This window comes from Dendropsophus ebraccatus, chromosome 6 (assembly GCF_027789765.1).
Source record: "Dendropsophus ebraccatus isolate aDenEbr1 chromosome 6, aDenEbr1.pat, whole genome shotgun sequence".
NCBI lineage: Eukaryota > Metazoa > Chordata > Amphibia > Anura > Hylidae > Dendropsophus > Dendropsophus ebraccatus.
The window spans coordinates 79,111,601-79,138,846 of record NC_091459.1 but is presented as its reverse complement, the minus strand read 5'-3'; the positions used below and the strand labels follow the sequence as shown (position 1 = coordinate 79,138,846).

At 41.1% G+C, this 27,246-nt stretch overlaps 1 protein-coding gene across 1 annotated transcript in view; it reads right to left on the bottom strand.

The window, feature by feature from the left end:
• The window catches only part of LOC138794893 (transient receptor potential cation channel subfamily V member 5-like), a 70,098-nt gene that overhangs the window by 14,240 nt on the left and 28,612 nt on the right, over positions 1 to 27,246 (bottom strand). Inside the window, exons 4-8 of the mRNA XM_069973823.1 lie at positions 14,093 to 14,215; positions 12,803 to 12,943; positions 7,600 to 7,701; positions 5,447 to 5,619; positions 2,697 to 2,843 (exon numbers count right to left, since the gene is read on the bottom strand). Coding sequence (XP_069829924.1) covers positions 2,697 to 2,843; positions 5,447 to 5,619; positions 7,600 to 7,701; positions 12,803 to 12,943; positions 14,093 to 14,215 — 686 coding nt within the window. The remainder of the gene's footprint in view (positions 1 to 2,696; positions 2,844 to 5,446; positions 5,620 to 7,599; positions 7,702 to 12,802; positions 12,944 to 14,092; positions 14,216 to 27,246) is intronic.

The following is a 27,246-nucleotide window of genomic DNA, read 5'->3' as shown; positions in this document are numbered from 1 at the left end:
AGTTAATAGTGTCTTAGGAACGGGTAAAGGAAAATATGCATAAAGCGTGAATTTTTGTAAAATTTCTTCTATTGCTAATCCTCTTACAGGAAAGTATTTTAATCCTATACTACTCATACAGTACAGGTAGTGGAGAAATGAAAACACCAATTAGGTGTGAAGAGAAACACAATTGCAATGAATTGCAGACAGTGAGCATTTAAGTCAACATGTAGCGGGTGAAAAATCGCCAATAAAGGGCATTCTGAGAAAATAATGGAATGAGATTACTTGCAAAGAGCAAATGTTCATTTCTCTTGGTTGCTAGTGAAAGTATAAGGCAATAAAGGGATAATAGAGAGCACAATCCGAGTCCTCAGAACTAATAGGATGATATTAGTGGGTGAGGGAAAAATGATTCTCATTTTAGTTTTTCTGACTAAAGTCATAAGTACACTTTGCAAACAGAGGAATGACATAAAGCTAGATTTCTACTGAAAGCAAAATACACCAAGTATTGGTATAGTTTTCTTATAAGGACCCTTCAGATTGTGGTTCTTATAAACAGATTTCATTGTTAAAATAGGATTATAAAATTCTTACTAAGATCTTGGCAAACTGCCAAGTTCTAGAGGTCATTTACTCGAACCAGTCTTGCTTCATGCCAGGTAAATGGCCTCTCTGGGGTGACTCATAGTGGCATAACCTCCAGCATTACGGAGGGTTCGGCCTGTCATTTCCCCTGTGCACCGACAGGGCTATAAGGAAAGCTGATAGCCCTTAGTTATATGTTCTGAAACAGTGCTGGGGGCTTTATAGCGCTTTATGTATAGATCTTCACCTGATTTAATGGCCATTGGTTCAATTTAAGTAATTTGAGCAGTTAAAGAGGGCTTAAATATGCCAAGACAATACTTCTACAAGTATTTGCAACTATGTGATGCAATAACAGTCCAATTTACCATAAGGGTATGTCCACACTATGGAATCCTGGTAGACCACCCGCCACTTGCTCATTGTTTAGCAGACTGCGGAATCTGCTGAACCATAGAATGAAGCCTATGGGACTAGCAGAGATGCGCACGGCCGTGAGCAGGGGCGGGCTGTGGAAACCGACGCAGGTGATCCGCCTGGATTCCGTAGTGTGGACATTTCCTAACAAGGAAACCTTTTTCTAGATACTCCCTCTTGTGTCAGCCCCCAGGAACTAATTATTAAAAGGAGCTGTCCATGATAAAATTATATATTTCTCTGCTGCCGGAGCTTTGGAGGAGAGGACTCATTTTCTCTCACAATTAAATGTGCAGGTGTGGTGTCCCACCACAGGTATTCTTTTTCTTGTATACCTGTCGCAAAAGTTTCTCTCTAGATTAAGGGGTGATGTAGCGCACTTTAAGGTTTTGCCACAAGATATCAGTATTTTATATGTATTCTCTTATGTATTGCACAGCTGAAGCTAGGAAAGCGTTACTGTTTTGTGTATACCATGTGTGTCTGCTGACCTATAGGAGATGCTCTCTACTTCTAGCCTATCATCTTTCTTCATTCTTTTGCACACATTCTTTTCCACCACTCACAGGGTAGAGAACAAATCCCGTGTAGGAAGTTGTTACTTGGTGGGAGGAGGTGTAGCGTCAGTTCTGATCCAAATTCTTGTGGCAGAAGGACACACAGAGCAAATGTCCCTGCTGTAGCCACGCCAGGGCCTGGCTCTGCCAGGACCCTCGTCTGGGACAGTTCAGTCTGGTGTAGTTGAGTCAAAGACACAAGTGTGGTCAGATGCAACTAGAGATACATAGTTCTTTCAGTATTTATCCTATATCTACTATGCAGTGCTAAACACTACAAGAGGGAGAAGAGTCTGGAAACAACCTAGCCCACGCCGTGAACCAGGCAGGGCACTATCCTGATACACACGAGGAACTAGCCTGGATAGGACAAAGCTACCAGAGGGTCTACATATCCTATCTCGCAGTGCAGATAACCGCGAAGGCTTGGAAACTTAGCTTTACCCAGGTAACCAAGGCTGGGGCTTGTATCACCCTAGGAGGACAAGTCACTGGGCACTGTAGGGAAGAGGGTGGTCAGACTATAGTCTATACATGGGTACAAGTAAACTTCTCACTCCAAAGTATTCTCTCAAGTTCCGGCAGAGTAAATTGCTACATTGGGTTGGGACTCCCTTGACAAACTCCTCTCCTCTATACGCAACTCTACTTCCAACTCTTCAAGCGCCGCCACAACTACCTTTGCTCTATTCTATTTCTCCAAGTACCCCCTCAGCACAGAAAAATTCAAGCACTATAGTTCGTGTAAAGATTTATCTATTTGCTACCAAAGTGTTTTGTACTATTGAGAGACTGTACAGTAAAGCTGTTATATTTTTATATCACCGGGACCAAGTCATCCTTTCCACTGCTCTAGCACCTATACAAACTAGCTAGCTTATTTTCTCCCTTTCTGTGGGTGGCGGTACCGATAGTCCGGGTGGGTCAATTGCCACTCAGGACTACCGTGACAGGAGCATAAGGGACCCATCACAATCCGGCAGGTCACCGACCATTTGAGGAACTGTACAGCCAGTCTGGTTCTAAAATGTGCAGGGCCAAACATAAAAGTGGACATATTTCTCCCCTCTTTTCTTTTGTTCCATACATAATTTATTCAATTAAAATAATACAGATATTCATGTAACCAAGTATGTGTGATGCACTTACCTGGGGCTTTTGGCTGGTAGTTATAATATCCAAAACTGATTTTTCAGTCATCCATGTATCAATATTTGCCAAATCATATATGCTGTAAGATATTGTCCCTATTGTCCAATATACTTTCTTTTGTCGCTTGACTAGATAACTGAACATCTGTAATAAAAATTATATTAAGCAGTAAATCTGTATATTGTACTTTCACGAATGTAGTAAATTGACTGCTCATTAAAAACAAACAAAATGCTTTCTATCAATTGATATGTTGACTATGTGACATTAACAACCATTTATTCAGCTGACGTACGTCATGCTATGAGCTGCAGTGGTGATGTTGCCTCTATATGAAGAAGCAACAGACATATTTATGTCTGTGAAAATCAATGTTTATAACTCTGGAATGAAGGGATTGAGAACACTCATACTGTAAGGGCAGAAAAATTTGGAGATCTATATGGAGAGGGCATACATATCAATAAAATATAAATGTTATGGCTTGGGTTGGAGAATAAGTGCACGATAAAGATTGGTTTGGCTTCTGGTAAAAGTTTTTTTCTGAGTAACTTGATTCACATTAGGCAGATGTGTATCAATACTAATGTAAAAGAAAAGCAGAGAAGATTATAGTTCCCCCACTTAATCCTAGGAGAATTAAAGGGGTATTTCAGCGAAATTTGTTTTCTTTCTAATCAACTGGTGATAGAAATAAGGAAATAAATAAACAAACATATTTGGCATCACCACTTGCGCAATCGCCCAAACTATTAAATTATCACATTCCTGATCATGCACAGTAAACAATGTTACCGCAAAAAAAGTCTAAAGTGCAAAATTGCAGATTTCAAGTCACATCAAATACAGAAAATTGTAATAAAAAGGGATTAAAAAGTCACATTTACGCAAGCAAGGTATCAATAGAGAATACAGATCACAGATCAGATTTATCATAGGGCAAATGGCGTAAACAAAACTTCCTCAAAAAAAAAAAAAAAAAAAAAAAAAAAAAGCGTTTTATTTTCAATTTCACAGCACAAATAATTTTTTTCTGGTTTTGCAGCATATTTTATGTCTTGGTTCTTAAAGGGTTAAATAGAAGTTAATTACAAATCTATAGCCACCTCTAAAATACCCAGGGACAACTATAAATGCCCAAACTCTACCTCCTCTGGAGTTAGTGCTGTCTCCGTGGTGGCTAGGTGGTAATTTGTCCAGTTGGCATGTGCAACCAGTTTTGATACATTCCCTATGATGTCCAAAAGCAAAGATCTAGAAGTATTAACCTGCTGTTTCCTTGTTTGCCGGATACATATAAAAAATCCATTTATAGGCACTTCAACTGTGGACATGCAAAGTTTGCAGGGATGAATATAGTAATAAAGAGAGGATGAGGAATAGATTGTAACTAAATGTGTCAATTATCATCATATCACACAGTGCTCACATACATCTTGTACCTACACATGTGGACCTCAGGAGTATGGCTCTATACAAGTTAAACTTGTACATACATCCCCTAGGGAGGCCATAGGTCCATACTGTACAGCCTTTTCCTCTGAACTCAGGAACAAGCATGGAAAAGTGTTTCTATCTGATTCTTACAGAATTAAGGATTAAAAATGATGCTATGTTTTACTGCATGTCATATTATATTACATATTAAAGCGGCACTATCAGCAGATTCGGGCCAGTGAACCTGTTGATATAAGCCAGATGCTCTTTACTTTAGGATTGCAGTGCTTTTTATTTTATTCCTGTGAGGTCCGGTATTGTGCCGCTTTTTGATAATGGCCCATACTCTAATCTGTGGGTTCGGAGCATTCTGAGCGTTCCCTGTCCGCCCAGAGCACCCCCTCGACCTGCCCACTATGCATATTCATATATGCATAGTTAGGCTGCTTGTTACCACACATGTGCAGGAAGCAGCTTGTAACAAGTGGCCTAAGTATGCATATATGAATATGCAGATGAGGCGGGCAGGGAGGAAGCAGGCTAAGCCAGCCGAGGGGGGTGCTCCAGGCAGACGAGGAACACCCATAATACTCTGAACCAGCGGATTAGCATATTGGCAATTATCAAAAAGCGTCACAATACCGGACCCCAAAGGAATAAGAAGAACAGCACTGCAATCCTAAGGTAAAGAGCAGCTGGCTGTTACCTTGGCCCGAACCTGCTGCCACTTTAAGTCTAAATGAAAGAAAATAAAATTCAGCCATGTAATTGATATTATCTTGGATAATAACAATGTCTGAATTTATTATAATCTGGTGCACAGGCCACAAATTACACAGTCCTACAAAGCACATACACTAACAGAAGGGCACTTGAGAACATTAAGGTGTCCTGAAAGTGATCGTTTTACTAATACACTGACTTTTACTTGATAGGTAATTCTGGCTGCTAGCAATGCCCCATGAGCCTATGAAATATTTTCAAGTGTGGCAGATAAAACTAGGGAGTAGAAAGGCTGTAAAATTGGGGACTTGGAATTACACTATATTTTTCTACAGATTTTCCATTAAATCACAGAAAGGAAAAATGCATGGTTTTTGAATTATAAATAAATATCTTTAAATGTTCCTTAGTGTCGAGATAATTTCCCTTCCAAACATCTTGCACGCATCTCTCATATGTGGCGGCACACTGCATTATTTATGGTCTCACAAGAAAATTGGATTTCTGAAAGTTAAAGTAGGAAAACAGCCAATACTCATATTTAGGATAGTTGATCAGATGAATAATTGAAGAGTTTAGGCACTAACTTCCATGTTTCCCTCATTGGCTGCCAACTTTAATGGAGTAAAGCCATCATTATTTTCCAGATCCTCGGCACACAGAGTCTCTTTGAGTGGCACAAGGTTTAGGATCAAGTCGTACATGTGACAGGCCAACTCTTTGTTCTGCTGCAGGACCAGGGTATGAAACACAGTGTTACCTAAAAGGTGGAAATGTAAAAATGCATTTATTGTCTTTCACCTATTGTCCTCATTATGGCAATAACAGTCGTCATGTTTTAGTACCTGATCCACAGGTATGAATGTACCAGCAATAGGCGCTTGTAATGAGAAACTTAAACCTGCCGTTTCCTCTACTAGGAAACAGTAGATAAACACAGTAATAAGGGAGAAAGTTAGCTTTTGAAGCATGGTGAGGCATTGTTACAGGAATGGTCATACTTTAATGACAGATATATTTATACATGTGTGGCTGTGGTTGGTACCGCAGCTCGGTCACTTTTAATAGATTGTAGGGGCATTATCATTACATGGTAGGTGGATGTGGTGGTTGGGGAGGAGGTCCTTTATGACCCTGCAGTTCATGGGGGCTTCTGAACTGCAAGATACACCTCTGAGTAAACAAACTAAGGGCCCTATTACAACACAACACATAGATCTGCACACAAGGCTTTAATATTTTGCAGGGAGGGCCACATGAATGATCGCTGGATCATTTATGTGACCCTTTTCTGACATCATTTATTGCTGCACATGACCTATTACTTGGGAAGATGTGGGACTGATGAACAATGATCTTTTAGCAAGTCATAATCAAGCAATGAACTCGCAATTACACAGGGCAATATCAGCCAATAATCATTCCATGTAATAGACCTCATAGCTACTATACTATAGCTACTGAGATAGCCATGCTCGGTTGGGTCCTGCAGTAAGAGACCACAGTATTCCAGAGCCCCTAATCATTAGGAACAGCAAAGGAATGTGGAAATTCCTCTAAATACTGGCTTTCGGATACAAAATTGGTCAAGGATGCTAGTACAGATTGGTGTATTCTGTAAAATGATCTTCTCTATTGATTCTCCAATATGTGATAAGAAAACATAACATTTTTGGTGTCTGCCATTAGAGCATAAGTCTTTGTATTAGATGTAGACAAACGACCTTGATAACAACGATCTGCTGCCATCGCTCTGTGAAAAAGGAGCAGCGGCAGCAGACTTCCACTATCTCCTATGAGCTCCCTAGATGATCTAAAGATTGCCCAGGGAGCTACCATCCCCCCTACCCTGCAGCTACCCAGGCCCCCCCCATGCACTTACCCACTCGCTGTTGGCACATGTAATAGCGCCAGCAGCTATCAGGGAATAGGGAGCAATCGAGCGCTCGCTTGCTTCTGCTGATCGCCCCATGTAATAGGATCTTTAGAGAACTGTTCATCTTGTCCAAAAATAGCCCATTCTGGTATTTTTGTTATTGTATATGATATAATAACACATAGTATACTAGATACATTATCTATCTGACTAAATATTATTGGATGTTTTTAAACAGTAGAAGTTCAATACAAATATTCACAAAGTGTGCACCAATATCTATACTAAGCTACCAAGATGAGATCTAGCAAAGATTGATTAGAGACATAGTAAGGTAGAAATTAAACCTTACAGGAAATGAAACCTTACAGGACTAAGGCCACGTTCACACAATGTATTATTTCAATAAATAATGGACACTGTTGCAGTTTGCAACACTGTCCGCTATTTATTGAAAGTGTCAAATGGCATTGTGTTCTATGGAATCCTGGACGAAGTGTAAACACTCCGGCCGGGATTCTATGCGGCCCCACTGAAAACTGACATGTCAATTTTGTGCAGCCGCTATTCATTGAATAGTGACTGCACAAAATTGACTGTGCAGACAATGTAAAGTGCGGCTCCAGCCGTACTTTACATTGTCTCCTATGGTTAATAGGACAGCAGGCACACCCAAATGCGCCTGCATTCCAATTAGAAAGAAGTGATGTTCATCTGACCAGTACTGCAGTACCGGGGTAAACTTCACAGACAGCGGCCGTTCTGTGACATGGCCATGTCACAGAATGACAGCTGTAATACACAGTGTGAACATGGCCTAAAAGTGTCACGGATGCCAATTTAGTACAATAAAAAAAAATATACCAAGTGAATCTTTAGCAGTAAGAGGTGCGCTATACTCCAAAAGCAGAACCTTTGTGATTTCTTTATTTCCTGTGCATGCTGCCAATGACAATGGATATTCACCTAGGGAAGTAAAAAAACATAAATGCAAAAAAGCAACATTAATATACATGTATCTGTTTGCAATCATTAAGCCTAATGGGTGTTTCTCTTTGAGCCGCCATCTGTTAAATCAGCATTTCTCAAACTTTTTCTACTGAAACCTGATCTAACAGACCAAAATAAATCCTGGGCCTCATCAGACTCACCAGGAGGATGCTGGAGCCTCACCATCTGTAGTGGAAGTCCATGCAAAAATAAAAACTATTGTTCAATCTACCCTTCATTTGTCTCCTAAACTCTGTATAAGATTAACATAAGTACAACATGAGTCAATAATGTTCAGAGAATTCAGAGGTAGCTGTAGCCCAGGACAAGACAGTGCAGCTTCTAGGCACTTTTCTGAAAACTGCCTCCCCAGCTGTGCCTCACCGTCAACTAGGGGGTGACCTCACAGTTTGAGAAGCACAGGGTTAAATGTCTCTCTTTAGTGGTCAATGGATTTTTTTTTGTTTGTGTTTGGAGATTTCCCAATGCATACAGCAAACACACAGTCCCAAATGTAGTATGAATACAGGCATTCTCGAGTTCCAGCAGTTTCCACCCCATATTCCCATGCAGCAAATCTTTCAGCTGGGCACTGTATTCCAATCTATAGAGATAATCAGAGACCATTATACAGTAGATACAATGCCTCGTGATTTCTGATTGAGCCTTTTCATTTCTAGGTGAGCCCAATATTAAATCAGGTTCAGGCAGAAGAATATTCATATCTATGTGCTATTTAGACATAGAGATACTTTTCAAGGTGACTCTTCCCGACACCCAAGGGACTAAGCTTGTCCATCACAGCTGTAAGTCATATGACCATCTGCTGCTTGAAATATATAATCTGTTTAGCTTTTTATTGTAACCATCCCATTGATACAATATCACAGCTTGGAAACAGAAACTCTGAAAATTGCATTTGGCATTCATCCTATCAAAAACATAACTTTGACCATCCTTCTGTCACAGCTAAGAAAAAGACACCTAAATCTGAAATTTAGTAAGGACTTGAAAGCAGTAAATGGCACAATGATGAAGAGCATTCTACACACTAATGAACAATCATTTGGACAAGTAATGTGGGAGCTGATTGCCGAGGATCAGTGCAGCACTGATCTAAGTATATCTGAATAGCAGAAATTATTGCACACTTTACTCTGACTAAATGCAACTCATGAACTTGGCACAAATGCAGAAGAGACAGAAGGCACATTTGTATGAATATTTATGGTGGCTGAAAAATGAGACATGATTGCCAAAGTCATTTTTCCCAGTACAGAGAAGACTTTGAACAGTTTTAATATTGTCACCTCAAGTACGTTTTAAAGAACAGGTTTGTGATACTTCTCGGGCCAGTACTGTGCGATCACTCATATGGACAGCGTCATGTGAAAAACTAAGTAGATTTGTAACACAAGGTAACATTTTCAGTTGTTATTTATTCTGGTTCAGGCTAACACACGTTTAGAGTTCCTAGTATTATGTTTAGTTTGACTATCAGGACCAGGGGCGGATTAACTTTACCATAGGCCCCGGGCTGTTCACCAAGCCTGGCCCCCCCCCCCCACCCCACTGTAACTATGGCAGCACTAGCCTGGCGTTCATAGTACAGGATAGATAATGTCATGATGTCCTGATTTGTGCAAAATTGTCATTAAAAAACAGTGATTTTTTGAAAATCATGGCAGAAGTGTAGCCAGGAGCAAGTCTTTTTGGGTAGTCATGGGCCCCCCAGGAGCTCAGGGCCCTGGGCTGCCGCCCAAAACGCCCCTATTATAATCCACTACTGATCAGGACATCTCTGCCTTCCAAACACTATAGCTTTTTGGGTGGTATTTGTTTACACTGCTCACTATGCAATATAAATTCTCTGTTAAATATTTTTTGCAGTTCATTCTATATATATATATATATATATATATATATATATATATATATATATATATATATATTATTTAATAGTATTTTTTTAATATTTGGTATATTTGCTGCTTTACAAAAAAGTCTTTCTGTTGATGTGTTTGTTTTTTCTGGGACAAGTTAATGTTTTATATATTTAAGTACATATTTTATAATTTTAAGTACATATGGCTTTTCAATTGCTTTCAATTTAAATTTGTGGGGTTAGATAAACAAAATACAACAATTTAGGCATTTTTCAGATGAATTTATGCCAGCAAGATAAAAAAAATGTGCCCAATACCTAGATACCTGTAATATTTTGTACTATGCATATAAAACTCATGTGGCAGTACAACCATTTTCACAGCCAGTGTAGGACTAGGGTGCTCTGGGCCCCTCAATCAACATAACTCTTAAGGCCCACCAACAATCTATACATAATATATGCATTCTTTATTACTGTATATCCTAGACCACTCATGTTAAACTCCGGCCCGCGGGCCAAATCTGGCCCATGGTGCCATTATTTTTGGCCCGCCAGGCAATTCAAAATTTTAGTTACATCTGGCCCACCATGGCTACTATGTAAGAAACTATGGGAGAGTGCTGGCTACTATTTGAGACTATTGGGGAGGGCTGGCTACTATATAAGAGACTATGGGGGAGGGCTGGCTACTATATGAGGCTATTGGGGAGGGCTGGCTACAATATAAGAGACTATGGGGGAGGACTGGCTACTATATGACACTATGGGGGAGGGCTGGCTACTATATAAGAGACTATTGGGAGGGCTGGCTACTATATGAGACTATTGGGGAGGGCTGGCTACTATATAAGAGACTATGGGGAGGGCTGGCTAGTATATGAGACTATTGGGGAAGGCTGGCTACTATATAAGAGACTATAGGGGAGGGCTGGCTACTATATGAGACTATTGGGGAGGGCTGGCTACTACATTAGACTATTGGGGAGGGATGGCTAGTATATGAGATTGTTGGGGAGGGCTGGCTACTATATAAGAGACTATGGGGGAGGGCTGGCTACTATAAAAGAGACTATTGTGGAGGGATGGCTACTATAAAAGACTATTGGGGAGGGATGGCTACTATATGGGACTATTGGGGAGGGCTGGCTACTATATAAGAGACTATGGGGGAGGGCTGGCTACTATATAAGAGACTATGGGGGAGGGCTAGCTACTATATCAGAGACTATGGGGGAGGGCTAGCTACTATATCAGAGACTATGGGGGAGGGCTGGCTACTATATCAGACTATTGGGGAGGGATGGCTAGTATATGAGATTGTTGGGGAGGGCTGGCTACTATATAAGAGACTATGGGGAGGGCTGACTACCATATATGAGACTATGGGGGAGGGCTGGCTACTATATGAGTCTATTGGGGAGGGCTGGCTACAATATGAGACTATTGGGGAGGGCTGGCTACTATATAAGAGACTATGGGGAGGGCTGGCTAGTATATGAGACTATTGGGGAGGGCTGGCTACTATATAAGGGACTATGGGGGAGGGCTGGCTACTATATAAGAGACTATGGGGGAGGGCTGGCTACTATATAAGAGACTATGGGGGAGGGCTGGCTACTATATGAGACTATTGGGGAGGGCTGGCTACTACATTAGACTATTGGGGAGGGATGGCTAGTATATGAGATTGTTGGGGAGGGCTGGCTACTATATAAGAGACTATGGGGGAGGGCTGGCTACTATAAAAGAGACTATTGTGGAGGGATGGCTACTATAAAAGAGACTATTGGGGAGGGAAACTTGGGGGACTGGCTACTATATGGGCACTATTGGAAAGGCTGGCTAATATGTTGGGCAAATTTTGAGGATTGGCCATTATATGGGTTGGAGTTTAATCACGTCATTGCAATATATGATGTCATTTATTATAGTGCACAGGGCTGGGAGACGCACACCACTAACAGTGCCAGGAACAACGCACGCTGCTCTAGCAGTGCCAGCACCGCGGCATTCGCGCTTCAATAATTATCATGGTTGGCCCGCGTCTTTGTCCAATTTTTTCATTTTGGCCCACTGCGTATTTGAGTTTGACAACCCTGTCCTAGACTATTCTGTAATCTAATAACATCCCAAATATTTTATCTGTCATCCTTCTCTAAGAGAAATGACTTAGTAGTAGCAGCAATTGATTAGCTCTAAATCTTTGGGCCCTGTTTCTGTTCGAACTTAGATCCATCAGAAGAGCCACCCTTTATGTACTAAACATCCAACCAGGAGAAGAAGACTTAAAGGGGCTGTCTGACTATGAAACCTATTTTCAGCTCTCTAATAAAAGAATGTATAATGGTAAATAACGTTATTTTACTAGCTTTCTTGGGTCTTTTATGCTTTCCTTCTGCTTTTGATGAGAACTGTCTGCTCTGTTGCCTTCCGCACAAAATCCTGTCCGGTGAACATCCTGTAATGGACTTCCTGTTCGTGTGTATGGGACACTCAAGGCAAGAATTGAGAGAGATATAGTTGGCTGAATTCCTGGCTTGAGTGTCCTCACAGTTTGCAGGCATGTCAGCATTTGTTTTCTCCAGGTTATTCATCTGTGCTTTTATAACAGCATGTTTAGTGTTTTGGCCATTTTTATACATAGGATCAGCAGAGATGTAAATTAAATTAAAGCCCCTCTCCTCCAACATAAATAGGTTTACTTTCTCCCTCTGTAGTCTCTATAACTACACCTCTGGAGATAAAGAGTTACACCGAAATTTATTACATCTCTTCAAGGTATATTCATACACAGTTTGCTAAATACAGTAAATAGTAAATTCCTCCAATTGGAAATTGGTTTCACACATTTATATGGGGTTTTCTGCAAATAATCTGCCACATGCAAATACAGGCTAAGGGGACTTTCACATGGCAGTATTTTACATCCGTATTTACAGGCATAAGCCAGAAGTAGTAGCGGAACTATAAAGAAAAATATAGGTGTAATAAAAAGAGCGCCAAGTTTTTTGGACCCAACCATAGTGTTTGCTGTTGACCAAAATACTACTGTGTGAAAGAGGCCTAAAGAGAGAGATGACATTAGTTCACATCTAGTCAGATTTCCATGTAAAATACAGCTATATGAGACACTTGTCTTTCTAAATTATTAGAATTGCTCTAGTATTTTATGATTCAATCATCTCTTACCAAAGTAGCAGAAACATCCCATGCCTGGAACAGAGCAAGTGCAGGTGGCTCTGGAATTACTGACATCTGCTCCATTTTTCAATAGCAAATGCACAATGTCTAGATCCTGTTTTAGAATTGCTATATGAAGAGCGGTTTTACCTGATAAGCAAAAGTAATGACTTCATAAATCATGTGGCTAATGAGGGACTTTTTCCTACTATATGTATTATTAAGGCGACAGAGCAAAGTAAGGCACTACTTTACCCGGCATGATAGGTACATACAGTATACAGCAGAAGTTTATTACACAATGTGGAATGCAATGATATTTATGCAGATGTCACAGAGAAATTTCATCCCTGAAATTAGTTATATAGAGAGAGATCCCCCTGTGAATGATAGATTATCATCCTTCCATTTCACAGCAGGTTTTCTGACAAGGAAATTAGAATGGTTATTTTCTTAAATACTTCTAGCTGTATGCAAAAAGGATCTGTCAGCGGGTTCCCTATTGTATTTAATTTTACAGAGAATTTGGAGAATGATAGACTTCATAGGAAGGTAGAAGGATTCTGCAGGGCACCCGTTCCAAGAAAGTAGCTTTTTCTATTGAGCATAGGCATGTTTTAAGCACAATGCATCTGCGTCTGACAAAAAAAGATTTCTTAATTGTGTGGCTGATATCTTGGTTTGCTTGCTCCCGAATAGCCTTTACTATTGGTCCCCTATGGCCTCAAGTATACCAGTGCATTTAAGGGATTATGACTCATTATATAATGCGAAAAAAAGAATACTCCAGCGAAAATCTTTTTCTTTCAAATCAAATGGTTTCAGAAAGTTATACAGATTTGTAATTAACTTCTATTTAAAAATAGTAAGTCTTCTTATACTTATCAGCTGCTGTATGTCCTGCAGAAAATAATGTTTTCTTTTCAGTCTGATAAAGTGCTCTCTGCTGACATCTCTGTCCAAGACATTAACTGTCCAGAGAAGGAAAGGTTTTCTAAGCAGAACATACAGCAGCTGATAAGTATGGGAAGATTTTTTTTTTTAAATAGAAGTAAATTGAAAATTTGTATAACTTTCTGAGACCAGTTGATTTGAGAGAAAACATTTTTTAACTAGACAATCCCTTTAAGAACAAAGGACCTGGCATGTTGAAATTCAATATGCTTGATGCATTTCCCTTTACTTTCTAAACACCTAATACACATTAGATGGTCATCTAGGCATGCTGAAATTGTTGTATTTGGACAACATTAGTCTAAGGTGTTTGGCCACCAGTTGTGTTCATGGCAACATACATACCTTTGTATCTATCAGACACCACAGATTCATTAATTATTGATGGGACACAATCTAATATGACTTTCACCATTTCCTTCTGTTTCTGCAGTATGGCAGAATGTAAGATGGTCTCTCCCAAAATACCTGTGTGCAAAAGAGAATGAAGAACCCCCTTAGTATAGACATTAAGTATGTTTAAAAAATCTAAGTTTACGCAAAATTACTGCTCCTTTATCAAACAGCACCCCCATTTAAAGCAAATATGAATGTTCAGTATATACCAAATATTAGTGGAAAAGTGGAACATATGAAGTGCATACCACAGATCCCTAAAGTATAGTCGGTGGGTGCACCTATATGCTTCTTGTACATTTTAGTTTTGTATGGGATCCCCGGAATACAACTTTAAGTTCTATCATTTTTTCATGACACTTTTTCCAGCACATTCGATAGCTGCTTACTCTGGGCATCTAGTCAGGTTGGGGGTCAGGATGACACCTTAAACTCTTTGTCATGTTTTTAAAACCATCCCTAAAATATTTTTGGCTAGGCACATTATCCTGCTGAAAGAAGCCACTGTCATTAGGCAGTAGAAAAAAAACTGGATTTTTCATACCAGGCCACTTTCTTTAACATTGCTTTGTGGTCCAGTTCTGATCCTCATTAGGGATGAGCGAACCGGCTGAGGTTTGGGTTCATTTGATGTGAGGCATCGTGGTGAGGCAGTTTACGCTGTTTGCAAATAGTAACCAAGAGACTCATTTTTGTGGAAATTTTTGGCAGTTGGGGGGGGCTGCTTTTAACTATTTTCATGTCTGTGATGGGTCTGTATCTTGCTGTTGCGGTGAGCTGTTGCATTTTTCTGTGTTTGCAATTTCAGCCATGGCAACGTGCTCCTGCCTAGTGTGAACGGTGTTCAAGGAGAGCTGAACAATTATTTTTTTTGGGTTCATTTGAGCCTGAACTATCGGCTTCTGATTCCCGCTGTCTGCCCGCAACATAAGACCTGTCATTTTGGAGTCTCCTGCCATCACAGTTGGTGCTTCAAATCCTTATACTGGTCTATTTTTCCTGCTTCCAACACAATACGTTCTAAATTTTTCTGTTCATTTGCAGCCTAAGGTATCCCACCTTCTAATAGCTGTCACATGATAATCCATATTATTCACTTCAGCTGTCAGTGGTTTTAATGTTATAGGTAATGTATGGGTCATGACATGCCAGATATCCTTCTGCATACAATAACCACAGAGCTCCTCATACTGCCAGGCACCCCACAATGGTTGCTGAGCCTCTGCCGGGGAGGCATGTTTTACCTCTCTGTGGCTGCACCCATTCTGGTTTACAATTATAGCTGATGCTTTTTCTGCTCATGCAATTGTAAAATTGGGCTTAGAAGACCAGCAAAATATAGACTAAGATAAATTTACACTTTTTTCATGGATTACAACCAATAGTGTGTTCCAGGCCTCACTAATAGAAAGTAGCTGAGAAGCCCCGATCTAATAGATGTTGGTCTAACATATTTAACCCTGTTCATCACAGAAGTAAATCTCACTTTGACCTGAAAAGAAACTCTATAGACCTTTTGTGTCTGCAATGAATAGATGTCATTGACAGGACACTGTCTGTTGCCAGGCATCTTTGTGCAGGTATCGAAAGCTAGGATTAAACTCTGTTTTATTCATTAGAAACACGGCTATATTATGAGCTAATTCCCACAGAATCCCTCAGACAAAAAAAGATGACAACAAGCTTATTCCAAACTAATCTGCATTGCTTGCGTTATCTGCTCTCTATATAACCAGGATTGTGCAGGTTAATGAATGTTGGCAAAATAGATCTTATAAAGCACAAAGTAAAGAGTCCTAGGATTAAACTCCAAGTATATAAGAGCTTGGATAATAGGTTTCAGAAGAACACTGTTGTGGCTTGATTTGCTTGGATTTCTCATTGCTTGGATTTCTCATTGGCAGTCATAAGATACTTCAATATTGTTATTGTGTTTAAAAAAAAAAAATTTCTTTAATAGTTATCAATGCAATATATAAGCTCTAGAGATGAGCGAACCTCGAGCATGCTCGAGTCCATCCGAACCCGAACGTTCGGCATTTGATTAGCGGTGGCTGCTGAACTTGGATAAAGCCCTAAGGCTATGTGGAAATCATGGATATAGTCACTGGCTGTATCCATGTTTTCCAGACAACCTTAGAGCTTTATCCAAGTTCAGCAGCCCCAGCTAATCAAATACCGAACGTTCGGGTTCGGATCGACTCGAACCCGAACCTGGTGCACTCATCTCTAATAAGCTCACCTTTAGGTGAATTGAGGCCAATACTTATAAAGTATTATAATCAAAAAATAGTATATAATAGTACAGTATACAATAGTATTATAAAGAAAAATCTAAAAAAAAAAATTATTTCCCTTAATCTTGCTTTGCTTGTTGGTATTTACTACCTTTGTACAGATGTTGTGAATAACTTGTGGATTGACTAGTAGACTCAGAATTTTCCAAAATCACTACACATCAGGGTGTGAGTTTCCCAACCACTAGAGTCTGATTGGTGTGTTCTTTGCATGTGATATAACTAAAACTCAACCTTACTGCCATACAAGTGTTGATGGATTTTCAGAATCCAATGCCTGTCAAAAAAAAAGGGATGGTTTATTTAATAAATATGTTGGTTATAGCGGTTAAGGGACATGCCCACTTTCTGGTTTTAAAGGACCAATTGATAGGAGAGTCAGTTTTTAGAGATTTTTATGGTGCACAACATGCAAAAGTGTAAGTGTGGGGAAACCGAGAGGGAAATATAGTAAAAACTGAAACACATTTTCATATTAGGGCCAAAGACTACCTAGCAGAGAGATTGTTCTCTCTAGTGATTGATGAGATGCCACACAGCAGGATGCAGTTACCAAGAAGAACCAGCGGTCACAATGCAGGAGGAAGTGAAAGCGACTCTGTACCCACAATCTGCCCCCCCCCCCCCAAACCACTTGTACCATCAGATAGCTGCTTTTAATCCAAGATCTGTCCTGTGGTACGTTCGGCAGGTGATGCAGTTATTGTCCTAAAAAATACTTTTAAATTTGAAGTCCTGTGCCAAACGGGAGTATCTGTGCCCTAACTTTGCACTACCCTTCCGCCCCTCATCCCCACCCTCTTCAGCATTAGGAATGCCACTGAAACATTTTCTACATGTTGAACATTGCGCAGGTCCTTTACGATCCAGCCCATGTGCCGGGCTGACACAGGTAGGGAATAGGAGGCAATCTGCCTGAAGCATTCCTAATGACAAAGAGGGTGGGGAGGAGGGACAGAGAGGTGGTGCAAAGTTAGGGCACAGATACTCCCGTTTGGCACGGGCTGCAAGTTTAAAAGTTGTTTTTTAGGACAATAACTGCATCACCTGCTGAACGGACTCCAGGACAGATCTTGGATTAACAGCAGCTATCTGAAGGTACAAGCGGTTTGGGGGGGGGTCAGATTGTGAGTACAGAGTCGCTTGAAGTGTTTGCAGCATATATTTTAGGAAGTAAACACCCACCCTGTTTTAAGTTTGAGTGTTAGCTTATTACAGTAGTTATTAGAGCTGTGTCTTGTAATGATTACTGATCAGCGTCCTGCAGTTTTAGTCATTGTCATACTGTGGGAACTTCGCACCAGCAGCCTATGAGCAGCCGGGTGTGTGATCTCTCCAGCAGGCACAATGATATGGCGTTATCACGCTTGCTGGAGGATCCATCCCGCGACTCACAGAATGGAGCTAAGAGATGGAGGGACCTTTCCTGGAATAGGTTAGTATAATATGTGGGTATGATGGTAGTATGGAGCACATGTGGAGCACAACAGGGGGCATTATTACTGGGGGCGGGGGCTGTACAAAACAGGGGGCATTATTACTATGTGTGAGGGCTCTGTACACAGTAGGGGGCAGTATGGGTGGAGGGGTGTACACAATAGGAGGAATTACTGTAGGTTGGGGGGCTGTGCACAACAGGGGGCATTATTGCTATGGGTGGGGGGCTGTACACAACAGGGGGCATTATTACTGTGGGTGGTGGTGGGGTGCATATTACTATAGGGGGAACAGCAGGAGAAATTATTACTGTGTGGGAGGTGCACAACAAGAGTATTATGAGTTTGAGGGAGTGCACAGTATGAGGCATTATTGCTACAACCCCTGGTAAAAAGTATGGAATCACCAGTCTTGGATGAGCACTCATTCAGACATTTCATGCTGTAAAACAAACTCAGATCAAAAACATGATACAATATTAAGGTCATTCCAAAGTGCAACTTTGCTTTCAGGAACACTCAAAGAAATGAAGAGAAAACATTGTGGAAGTTAGTGAATGACACTTTTATTGACCAAGCACAGGGAAATAAATATGGAATCACTCAATTCTGAGGAAAAAAGTGTGGAATCATGAAAAAAAACAAAGAAAAGACCATTCAAAATACATCACTAGTATTTAGTTGCACCACCTTTGGCTTTTATAACAGCTTTCAGTCTTTGAGGCATGGACTTGATGAGTGACAAACAATATTCTGCATCAATTTGGTGCCAACTCTCTTTGATAGCAGTTGCCAGATCAGCTTTGAAGGTTGGAGCCTTCTTGTGGACCATTTTTTTCAATCTCCACCACAGGTTTTCAATTGGGTTGAGATCTGGACTATTTGCAGGCCATGACATCGACTGTATGTGTCTTTCTTCAAGGAATGCCTTCACTGTTTTTGCCCTAGAGCACGATGCATTGTCATCTTGGAAAATTATTTCATCATCTCCAAACATCTGTTCAATTGAAGGGATGAGAAAACTGTCCAAAATGTCAATGTAAACTTGTGCATTGATGGAAGAATTAACCACAGTCATCTCCTCAGTGCCTTTGCCTGACATGCAGCCCCATATCATCAAGGACTGTGGAAATTTGGTTGCTTTCTTCAGGCAGGCCTCTTCATAAATCTCACTGGAACGGCACCAAACAAAAGTTCCAGCATCATCACCTTGTCCAATGCAGATTCTTGACTCATCACTGAAGACAACTTTCATCCAGTCATCCACAGTCCATGATTGCCTCTCCTTAGCCCATTGGAGTCTTGTTTTTTTATGTTTAGGTGTCAATGCTGGTTTTCGTTTAGCTTTCCTGTATAGAAATCCCATCTCCTTTAGGTGATTTCTTATGGTTCGGTCACATTGACTCCAGCTTCCTCCCATTTGTGCTTCATCTGTTTAGTTGTACTTTTTCGGTTTTCAAGACAAATGGCCTTAAGTTGTTTGTCTTGACGCTTTGATGTGTTTCTTGGTCTACCAGTACGCTTGGCTTTAACAACCATTCCATGCTGTTTGTATTTGGTCCATATCTTGGATACAGCTGACCGTGAACAGCCCACATCTTTAGCAACCATGCGTGAAGGGTTACCTTCTTCAAGAAGTTTCACAATCCTCTCTTTTGTTTCAAGGGACATTTCTTTTGTTGGAGCCATGGTTCTCGCCACTCCACTTCGTCCAGCAGCCCTCCAAGGTGTCATGACTGCAGGTGTTTTTAACTGCAGACTAACGGGCACATCTAATCTGGGGCAGGTGTCCATTTAGGGAAAGGAAATAGACTGGGTGTGTCCTTTTTTTCTACCTCCAATTTGAGTGATTCCACACTTTTTTCCTCAGAATTGAGTGATTCCATATTTATTTCCCTGTGCTTGGTCAATAAAAGTATCATTCACTAACTTCCACAATGTTTTCTCTTCATTTCTTTGAGTGTTCCTGAAAGCCAAGAAGCTAAAATTATTATGTTAATTTGTTTTCCCTAAGACCCATTGGCATCACAACATATGGGGTAAATTCGCCCCTGCGAGCCCCTGGGACGAAGGAATATTTAATGAAAAAATAACAATTAAATTTTAATCCCCTCCTCCATGAGGTATAAATAGGCTCCACCTCCCCCTAGACCTCAGTCTAATTATAAAGAAACATAAAACACAGGGAGGGAGTCTTGTGATGCCAATGGGTCTTAGGGAAAACAAATTAACATAATAATTTTAGCTTCCCTTACGTCCCATTGGCATCACAACATATGGGGAATTAGCAAGCATTATCCCCAATGGGCGGGTTATTTATTACGTCCGCATTAAGAACAGATCTTGCAAAGGTTGTTCTTGACAAGAAAGAAGTATCCAGCCTGAAATATCTCACAAAGGTAGTCAAAGACGACCAGGTAGTTGCCTGGCATATGTCCTCAAGTGGCACAGCGGCACGCTCTGCCCAAGTGGAGGCCACAGCTCTAGTAGAGTGAGCCCTGGTAAATTCTGGTGGATCCAGATCAGCAGAGGAGTAACATAAGGCAATGGAGTCACAGATCCATCTGAATATTGAAGGTTTTGAAGCCTTTCTCCCCTTGTTCTTTCCTGTGAAAGGGATAAAGAAATTCTCGTCTTTACGAAAATCACTTACTCTATGTAGATAGATCTTGATAGCTCTGGATACGTCCAATAAAGAAAGATCCAAGTCTTCTTTAGATGATCCAGTAGGAGAAAATACAGGCAATACTATTGGCTGGTTGATGTTGGCAAATGAAGCCACCATAGGCAGGAATCCTGGAAGGAACCTAAGGATAACTTTGTCTTGGGAAAAAATCACGTATGGAGGTGCGGAGTCAAGGGCTTGAAGTTCTCCAACTCTCTTAGCAGAGGTAATGGCTAGTAAAAGAGAAACTTTCAATGTTAACTTGAAGTCTACTTCCTCCCAAGGCTTAAAGGGAGGAAGACACAGGCGTCTCAACACAAAGGATAAGTCCCATGGGTCTACCTGCTTTACCAGGTAAGGCCTAGTCTAGCCTTAACAAAATTCTTTACCTCCAAGATCTGAAAGAAACGTGAGTTTAGGTGTGCAGAGAGGGCTGCTATCTGCACCTTGATGGAACTAGGTTTTAATCCTTTATAGAAGCCTTCCTGTAAAAACTTCAATGACTGTGGAGTAGAAGGTTTAAGTCCATCAATACTCCTGCTTGCACACCAATCTTGAAAATCTTCCAAATCCGTGCTAAAGATTTATTTGTAGTGCAACTACGAGCGTGAGAAAGAGTATACTATACCTTCTCAGAAAAACTAGAGTCCAATACGGTCCTCTCAGTCTCCGAGCTGTCAAGCTGAGGCTGGAAAGATTCCTGCACAGACGTTGACCCTGGAATATTAGATCCGGATACAGAGGTAATCTCCAAAATTCCCCTCTGCTCATATTCATGGGCAGGGTGAACCATGACCCCTTCGGCCAGAAGGGAGTTATTATTATTACTGACGACTGATCTAGACTGATCTTCGTCAAACTGTGGGAATCATGGCTATGGGAGGAAAGATATAAGCCAGCTGGTATGTCCATGGTATTGTCATTGAGTCCACTACCGTGGGATTGTCTGCCCTGTAAAGGGAACAGAAATTCCTCAGTTTGGCATTGCTTGCTGATGCCATGAGGTCTCTCTGAGGAAGCCCCCACCTCTGGGTTAACTGAATGAACACTCTCCTTGAGAGAGACCATTCCCCCGGTAATGTCAGGCCTCAACTCAGTCAATCCGCCAATATATTGTCGACACCCCTGATATGAATCGCAGAGAGTCTGGTTATTCTGGTTTCTGCCCAACAGAAAAATCTTCTCTACTTCCCTGAGGAGAGAAGGGGATCTGGTACCTCCCTGTTTAGGTACGCCACACAGGTCATGTCGTTCATCTGGATTCTGACTGCTCTCTGTAAAATAGGAGGAGAAAAATGAAGAAGAGCTAGGTAAATCGCTCTAAGCTCCCTCACGTTGGAGGGCAGAGCGGATTCCTGTTGACTCCAAGATCCTGCAGTCGTGATGACTGTCAGATGAGCTCCCCAACCTGTTCCTGAAGCATCTGTCGTGATGGTTATCCAGTGTGGTTCTGAAAATAAAACTCCATGTTTGACTTGTCTCCACCACATTAGAGAATGTCTTGTTTGAGTCGATAGAACATGCATCGCATCCAAGTCCTTCAGTCCTCGGTTCCATACGGTTAGTGCTTCTCTCTGAAGAAATCTCATATGCCATAACGCCCATGGCACCGCGTCCGCAGCTGAGGCAAGGAGCCATAGAAAGCGCATTTATGTTCTTATGGATACCTGACGAGGAGGAATTAGGAATTAAGTCTGATTTCTCTATGTTCATAAGCCAACCTAATTGTTGAAGTATGTCCTGGACATAGTTCAACTGAACTCTCAGAAGATCCTGAGTCTGAGTCATAATCAACCAATCATCCAGGTAAGGGATAACTTTATCCCCTGTAAACGGAAGCGAACCATCATGGTGACACTACCTTTGTGAAAACAAAGGGTGCGGAGGTATTCCGGATGGAAGGACTTTGAATTGTAAGTGTCTTACCTTCCCCTGGATTTGGATGGCGAAGGCTCTCCTGTGAGCCTTCAGAATCGGTACATGAAGATATGCATCCGGTAGATCTATGGTGACCATAAAATCTCCCTCCTGGAGGATAGATTTTACCGATCTTATGTTCTCCATGTGGAACGTCTTCTTTACGATGCACCTGTTGAGATATCGCAAATCTATAATAAGCCTCCAATTTCCGGATGGCTTCAGCACTAGTAACACTGGGGAGTAAACTCCCTGACCGATCTCTGATAGAGGAACATCCTTTAGAGCCTCAATGGAAAGGAGGTAAAGAATTTCTGTCTCTAGGACTAAGTGTCTTTCTGGCTTAAGATTTCTTGACAGAAGAAATCTTGGAGGAGGAAGAGATGATAAATGAAGGACATAACCATTTTGAATAATATTTAACACCCAGTGATCTTTTCTTAATTCTTCCCAGGCAGGGAGAAACAAACTCAGACGTGTTCCCACTGGACAGCTTCTGCGTCAGAAGTCTGGTTTCTTGTTGGTGTCCTTATTCTGCTGCTTCCCAGAACCTCTTCTGGAATAGTTTCTTCCTCAACCTCTGTACTGGTATCTCCCTTTGCCTCGCTGAGGAGATTTTGCTCTGCGAAAGGAATCACCGCTCTTATAGGACAATGGTAGGGACTTCCCCTCCTTGTCAGACAATTCCTCCATTAATTTATCCAGCTCAGAGCCAAACAGCCTACCTGGCTGGAACTCCATATTACAGAGCTGAATTTTTGAGTTAGCATCTCCAACCCAAGGTTTTAACCATAGCGCCCTTCGGCAGCGGTTGAGAGCGTACTAGTTTTTTTACGCTAACCTGGTTCCCTGAGATGCATCATCGCAGAGGAAGTCAATGGCCATAATGACCTTTTTTAAGGAGCGAAGGACCTTGTCCCTGCTAGCTCTACCTTCCAAATTTTCCTGGACCTTGGTCAGCCATCTTCTTAGGCTTCTAGAAACCTCAAAAGAAGAAATGGAGACTGCCCCTTGGGCTGCCGCTGCCGTATATGATCTCTTGAGGGCTACCTCCACCCTTCTATCCATCGGATCCTTAAGATTGGATCCGTCCTCCGCAGGCAGCACAATACATTTCGACAGTTTGGCTATGGCCGGGTCCACCTTTGGAGGCTCAATCCAGTCCTTACATTGTTCTTCCTTGAGAACATATAAGTTCTTAAACCTCTTGCTCAAACCCGGAGCCTTTTCCGGTTCTTTCCATTGCGCCTGTAACATAGACAATGAAGTCTTACCCACAGAAAAAGCCCTAGGCTTTTTTGAGGAGGACCAATCCTATCCTCTTCTATTTCCTCAGGGTGTATTTCAGCTTGCACAGCTTAGCAGAGCTTGTGAATTCTATCAGCTGTGAAATACCCCCTGAATAATTCTTTCTCATCTTCAGAAGTAGAAGAGGTTTCAGAAGAAGATGATGAGTTAACTTCATCAATCACAGTAAAAACTGAAAATGACCATAATCCTACAGCCATAAAGTAATATACTCAAAGGCTTGGAGTAGAGAGATATACTCCATTTGGTCTTTATCTTAGGACACGGGCGGCGATTCTCATTAGCCGCTAAAGTCTTTTGCACATAGTACTTGACCCATACAACTACATCCTGAACATCAGGCTCCTCATAGGTTTAGGTCTGCATGAAGGACAGCGTACTTAGGCATTATAAATATTTTTATGAAAGAAAGGATGAATCTTATCTGGAAAAAATGATCCTCCTACGGTATCCATAGCCGACAGGTAGAGGAGTCTCACACTCGGCACATGAAGTGCTTCCTTAGAAGGTCTTTTACCAGCAGCAGGACTGGTCTCCATTTCAGACATCTGCAAATAATCAATGTATTACAATACATATAAACCACTAGCCTGGCTAGAGTGATATCGGAAAGAGACACTAGGTGGCAGCAACACTTACTTTTAAGTATATAGAAGAGAGATCACAGCACTTTGCACTCAGATGTTTTCTATTAGATCCAAATGAGCCACAGAAAATCCTTCCAGAGGAAGACAGCCAGACCTAGAGGTAGCAACAGCTTACCTTCTGCCTTGAACACACAGCTAATCCAGCATGCAGAGAGCGCGCGCCGCTGCCGGCCCCCGGAAGTGACATGACGCTGATGCCGCAGTGCTGAGACGCACGCAGCGCCGATGCGTTCCACAGTCGAATGCGACTGGAAGAAAAGCCAGCGGCTCGGGTGACACGCAGAGTGCGTTCCAAGACGCACTAGGTAAGAAAAACTTAAAAGCTAAGACCTGCAGAAGCAAATATCAGGATACTACCTGGACACCGGCTCCAGCGGCATCCCAGCAATCATTACCTGGAGAGGAAACCTGAATGCAACAGGTTAACAAAGCATAAAAACGGAGGAGGGACAAAGTCCCCTAGGGCTAACAGCAACGAAGTAAAAAAAGACTGAGGTCTAGGGGGAGGTGGAGCCTATTTATACCTCATGGAGGAGGGGATTAAAATTTAATTGTTATTTTTTCATTAAATATTCCTTCGTCCCAGGGGCTCGCAGGGGCGAATTTACCCCATATGTTGTGATGCCAATGGGACGTAAGGGAAGTTGCACTTTGGAATGACCTTAATATTGTATCATGTTTTTGATCTGAGTTTGTTTTAAAGCATTAAATGTCTGAATGAGTGCTCATCCAAGACTGGTGATTCCATACTTTTTACCAGGGGTTGTATGTTGGTAGGCATAGCAGGGGAACATTATTACTATATGAGGGCACAGCAAGGGGCATAGGAGGAGGCATTATTACTATATGGGGGGCACAGCAGTGGACATTATTACTATATGGGAGGTCATAGAAGGGGATGTTATTACTATACGGGGGGTCCTACATATGGGGGGCAAGCCACATACCTACTGAATTGTATATGGAAGAAATAATCATGGAGGCCTGGGCTGGATAGGGAGGAATGGAAAGGGACACCTTAAATCAAAGAAGACGTCACCTGTGTGTCTGAGATGGAAAAGGTTGGGAAACACTCCTGCCTGGCCCTCAAAAACCATTTCTATTTGTCATGTGGCCCCATGAGAAAGTTTATTGCCCACCCCTGCTTTATATCATTTGCGTGTGGTCCTGAAAAAAAGTTATATAAAGTATACAGTGCTCACCTTGCTGCTCCAGCGACCCTTATTGGTATACAATTATACAACTGAACCTGTCAAAACCCAGTTCTGCTATATGTTCTGTTTGGTGCGATCACATGACCTCAGGGTAGCCCATAATGCCCTGGAAACAGCTCTCCCAGCTGATTAACCCCTTAACGTCAAAGCCAATTTTCGTTTTTGCACTTTTGCTTTTTCAACTTTATGTTTAAAAGTCCATAGCGCTTGCATTTTTTCACCTAGAGACATATATAAGCACTTATTTTTTGCGAAACCAATTGTACTTTGCAATGACAGGCATTATTTCTCCATAACATATGCTGTGAAACCGGAAAAAAAATAATTTGCGCTGTCAAATGGAAAAAAAAAAAAAAGGAATTTGTTTTGATTTCTGGCGGAGTTTTGCATTTACACCGCTTGCCCTATGGTAAAACTGACTGGTTATGCATGTTCCTCAAGTCGTTATGATTACATCGATATGTAACATGTATAACTTTTATATTACCTGATGGCTTGTAAAAAATTCAAACCATTGTTAACAGATATATGTTCCTTAAAATTGCTCTATTCCCAGGCTTATAATACTTTTATCCTTTGGTATATGGGTCTGTGTGAGGTGTCATTTTTTGCGCCATGATGCGTTCTTTCTATCGGTACCTTGATTGCGCATATACGACTTTTTGATCACATTTTATTACATTTTTTCTGGATTTGATGCGACCAAAAATGCGCAATTTTGCACTTTGGAATTGGATCTGCAACTTCAAATCTGTGCCGTTGTGGACCCTTAACAGTACGTGTGAACGCACCCTTAAAAAGCATAAAAAACCCCTCTCGGGCAGTACACTTAAGGCTTGGTCATTTAGTTTATCTTTCTTGTATATGGGTATGTATTTAGAGATATACATAATTATTAGCAGACATGTGCAATAACGATACTGCTATATGTTCCCCTTTGTACCAGTAGGGGGTGAGTGGTGACACACTGTGCTGTATTTGAGCCAGGAGTGGAGTTTTGGTATATGTTTTAAGTGTTTTTAAACTTTTGGAGGTTTTTGGCTAAGCATAATTGTTGATAAAGCATATTGATGCTTTTACCTAATTGTGGTTGTGCACTTCATATATACAGTACCTGTTTCCCTTTTCATAGCAGGTGGACTAGCAAGCCCTTTTGGCTACCTGTGATGCCCGTCTGGACTTTTGGTGTTAGGTATTTTACTATATACATTTTATATTTAGCAGGGTGTGTTTGTATAGAGCTATAGAGAGATTATTCATATGGAAATGTCTGTACTACAGAGATCTCCATAGAAGGTGCAGTGGTGGTGTTCATATTTTCCTCATTATCCTGGAATAATGGATAATAATATTGCACAGAATAACTCAGTAAACAGACATCACTCAGCCAGATTTGTGATTTCAATACTTGACAGAATGACAAGACAAACACGAGCAGAGGGCCTTAGCGTGGAATTAATTCACAGGCTTCCTACATTACGCTAACCATGCACATGATACAAAAGATAAAGGTTTAGTTCTGCTGCATAACCTTACTTTAATTATGTTAAAATAATTCACAATTTAATGCTTCAAAAACCATACCACATCATTTATGAACAATAAATGACTTTACATCA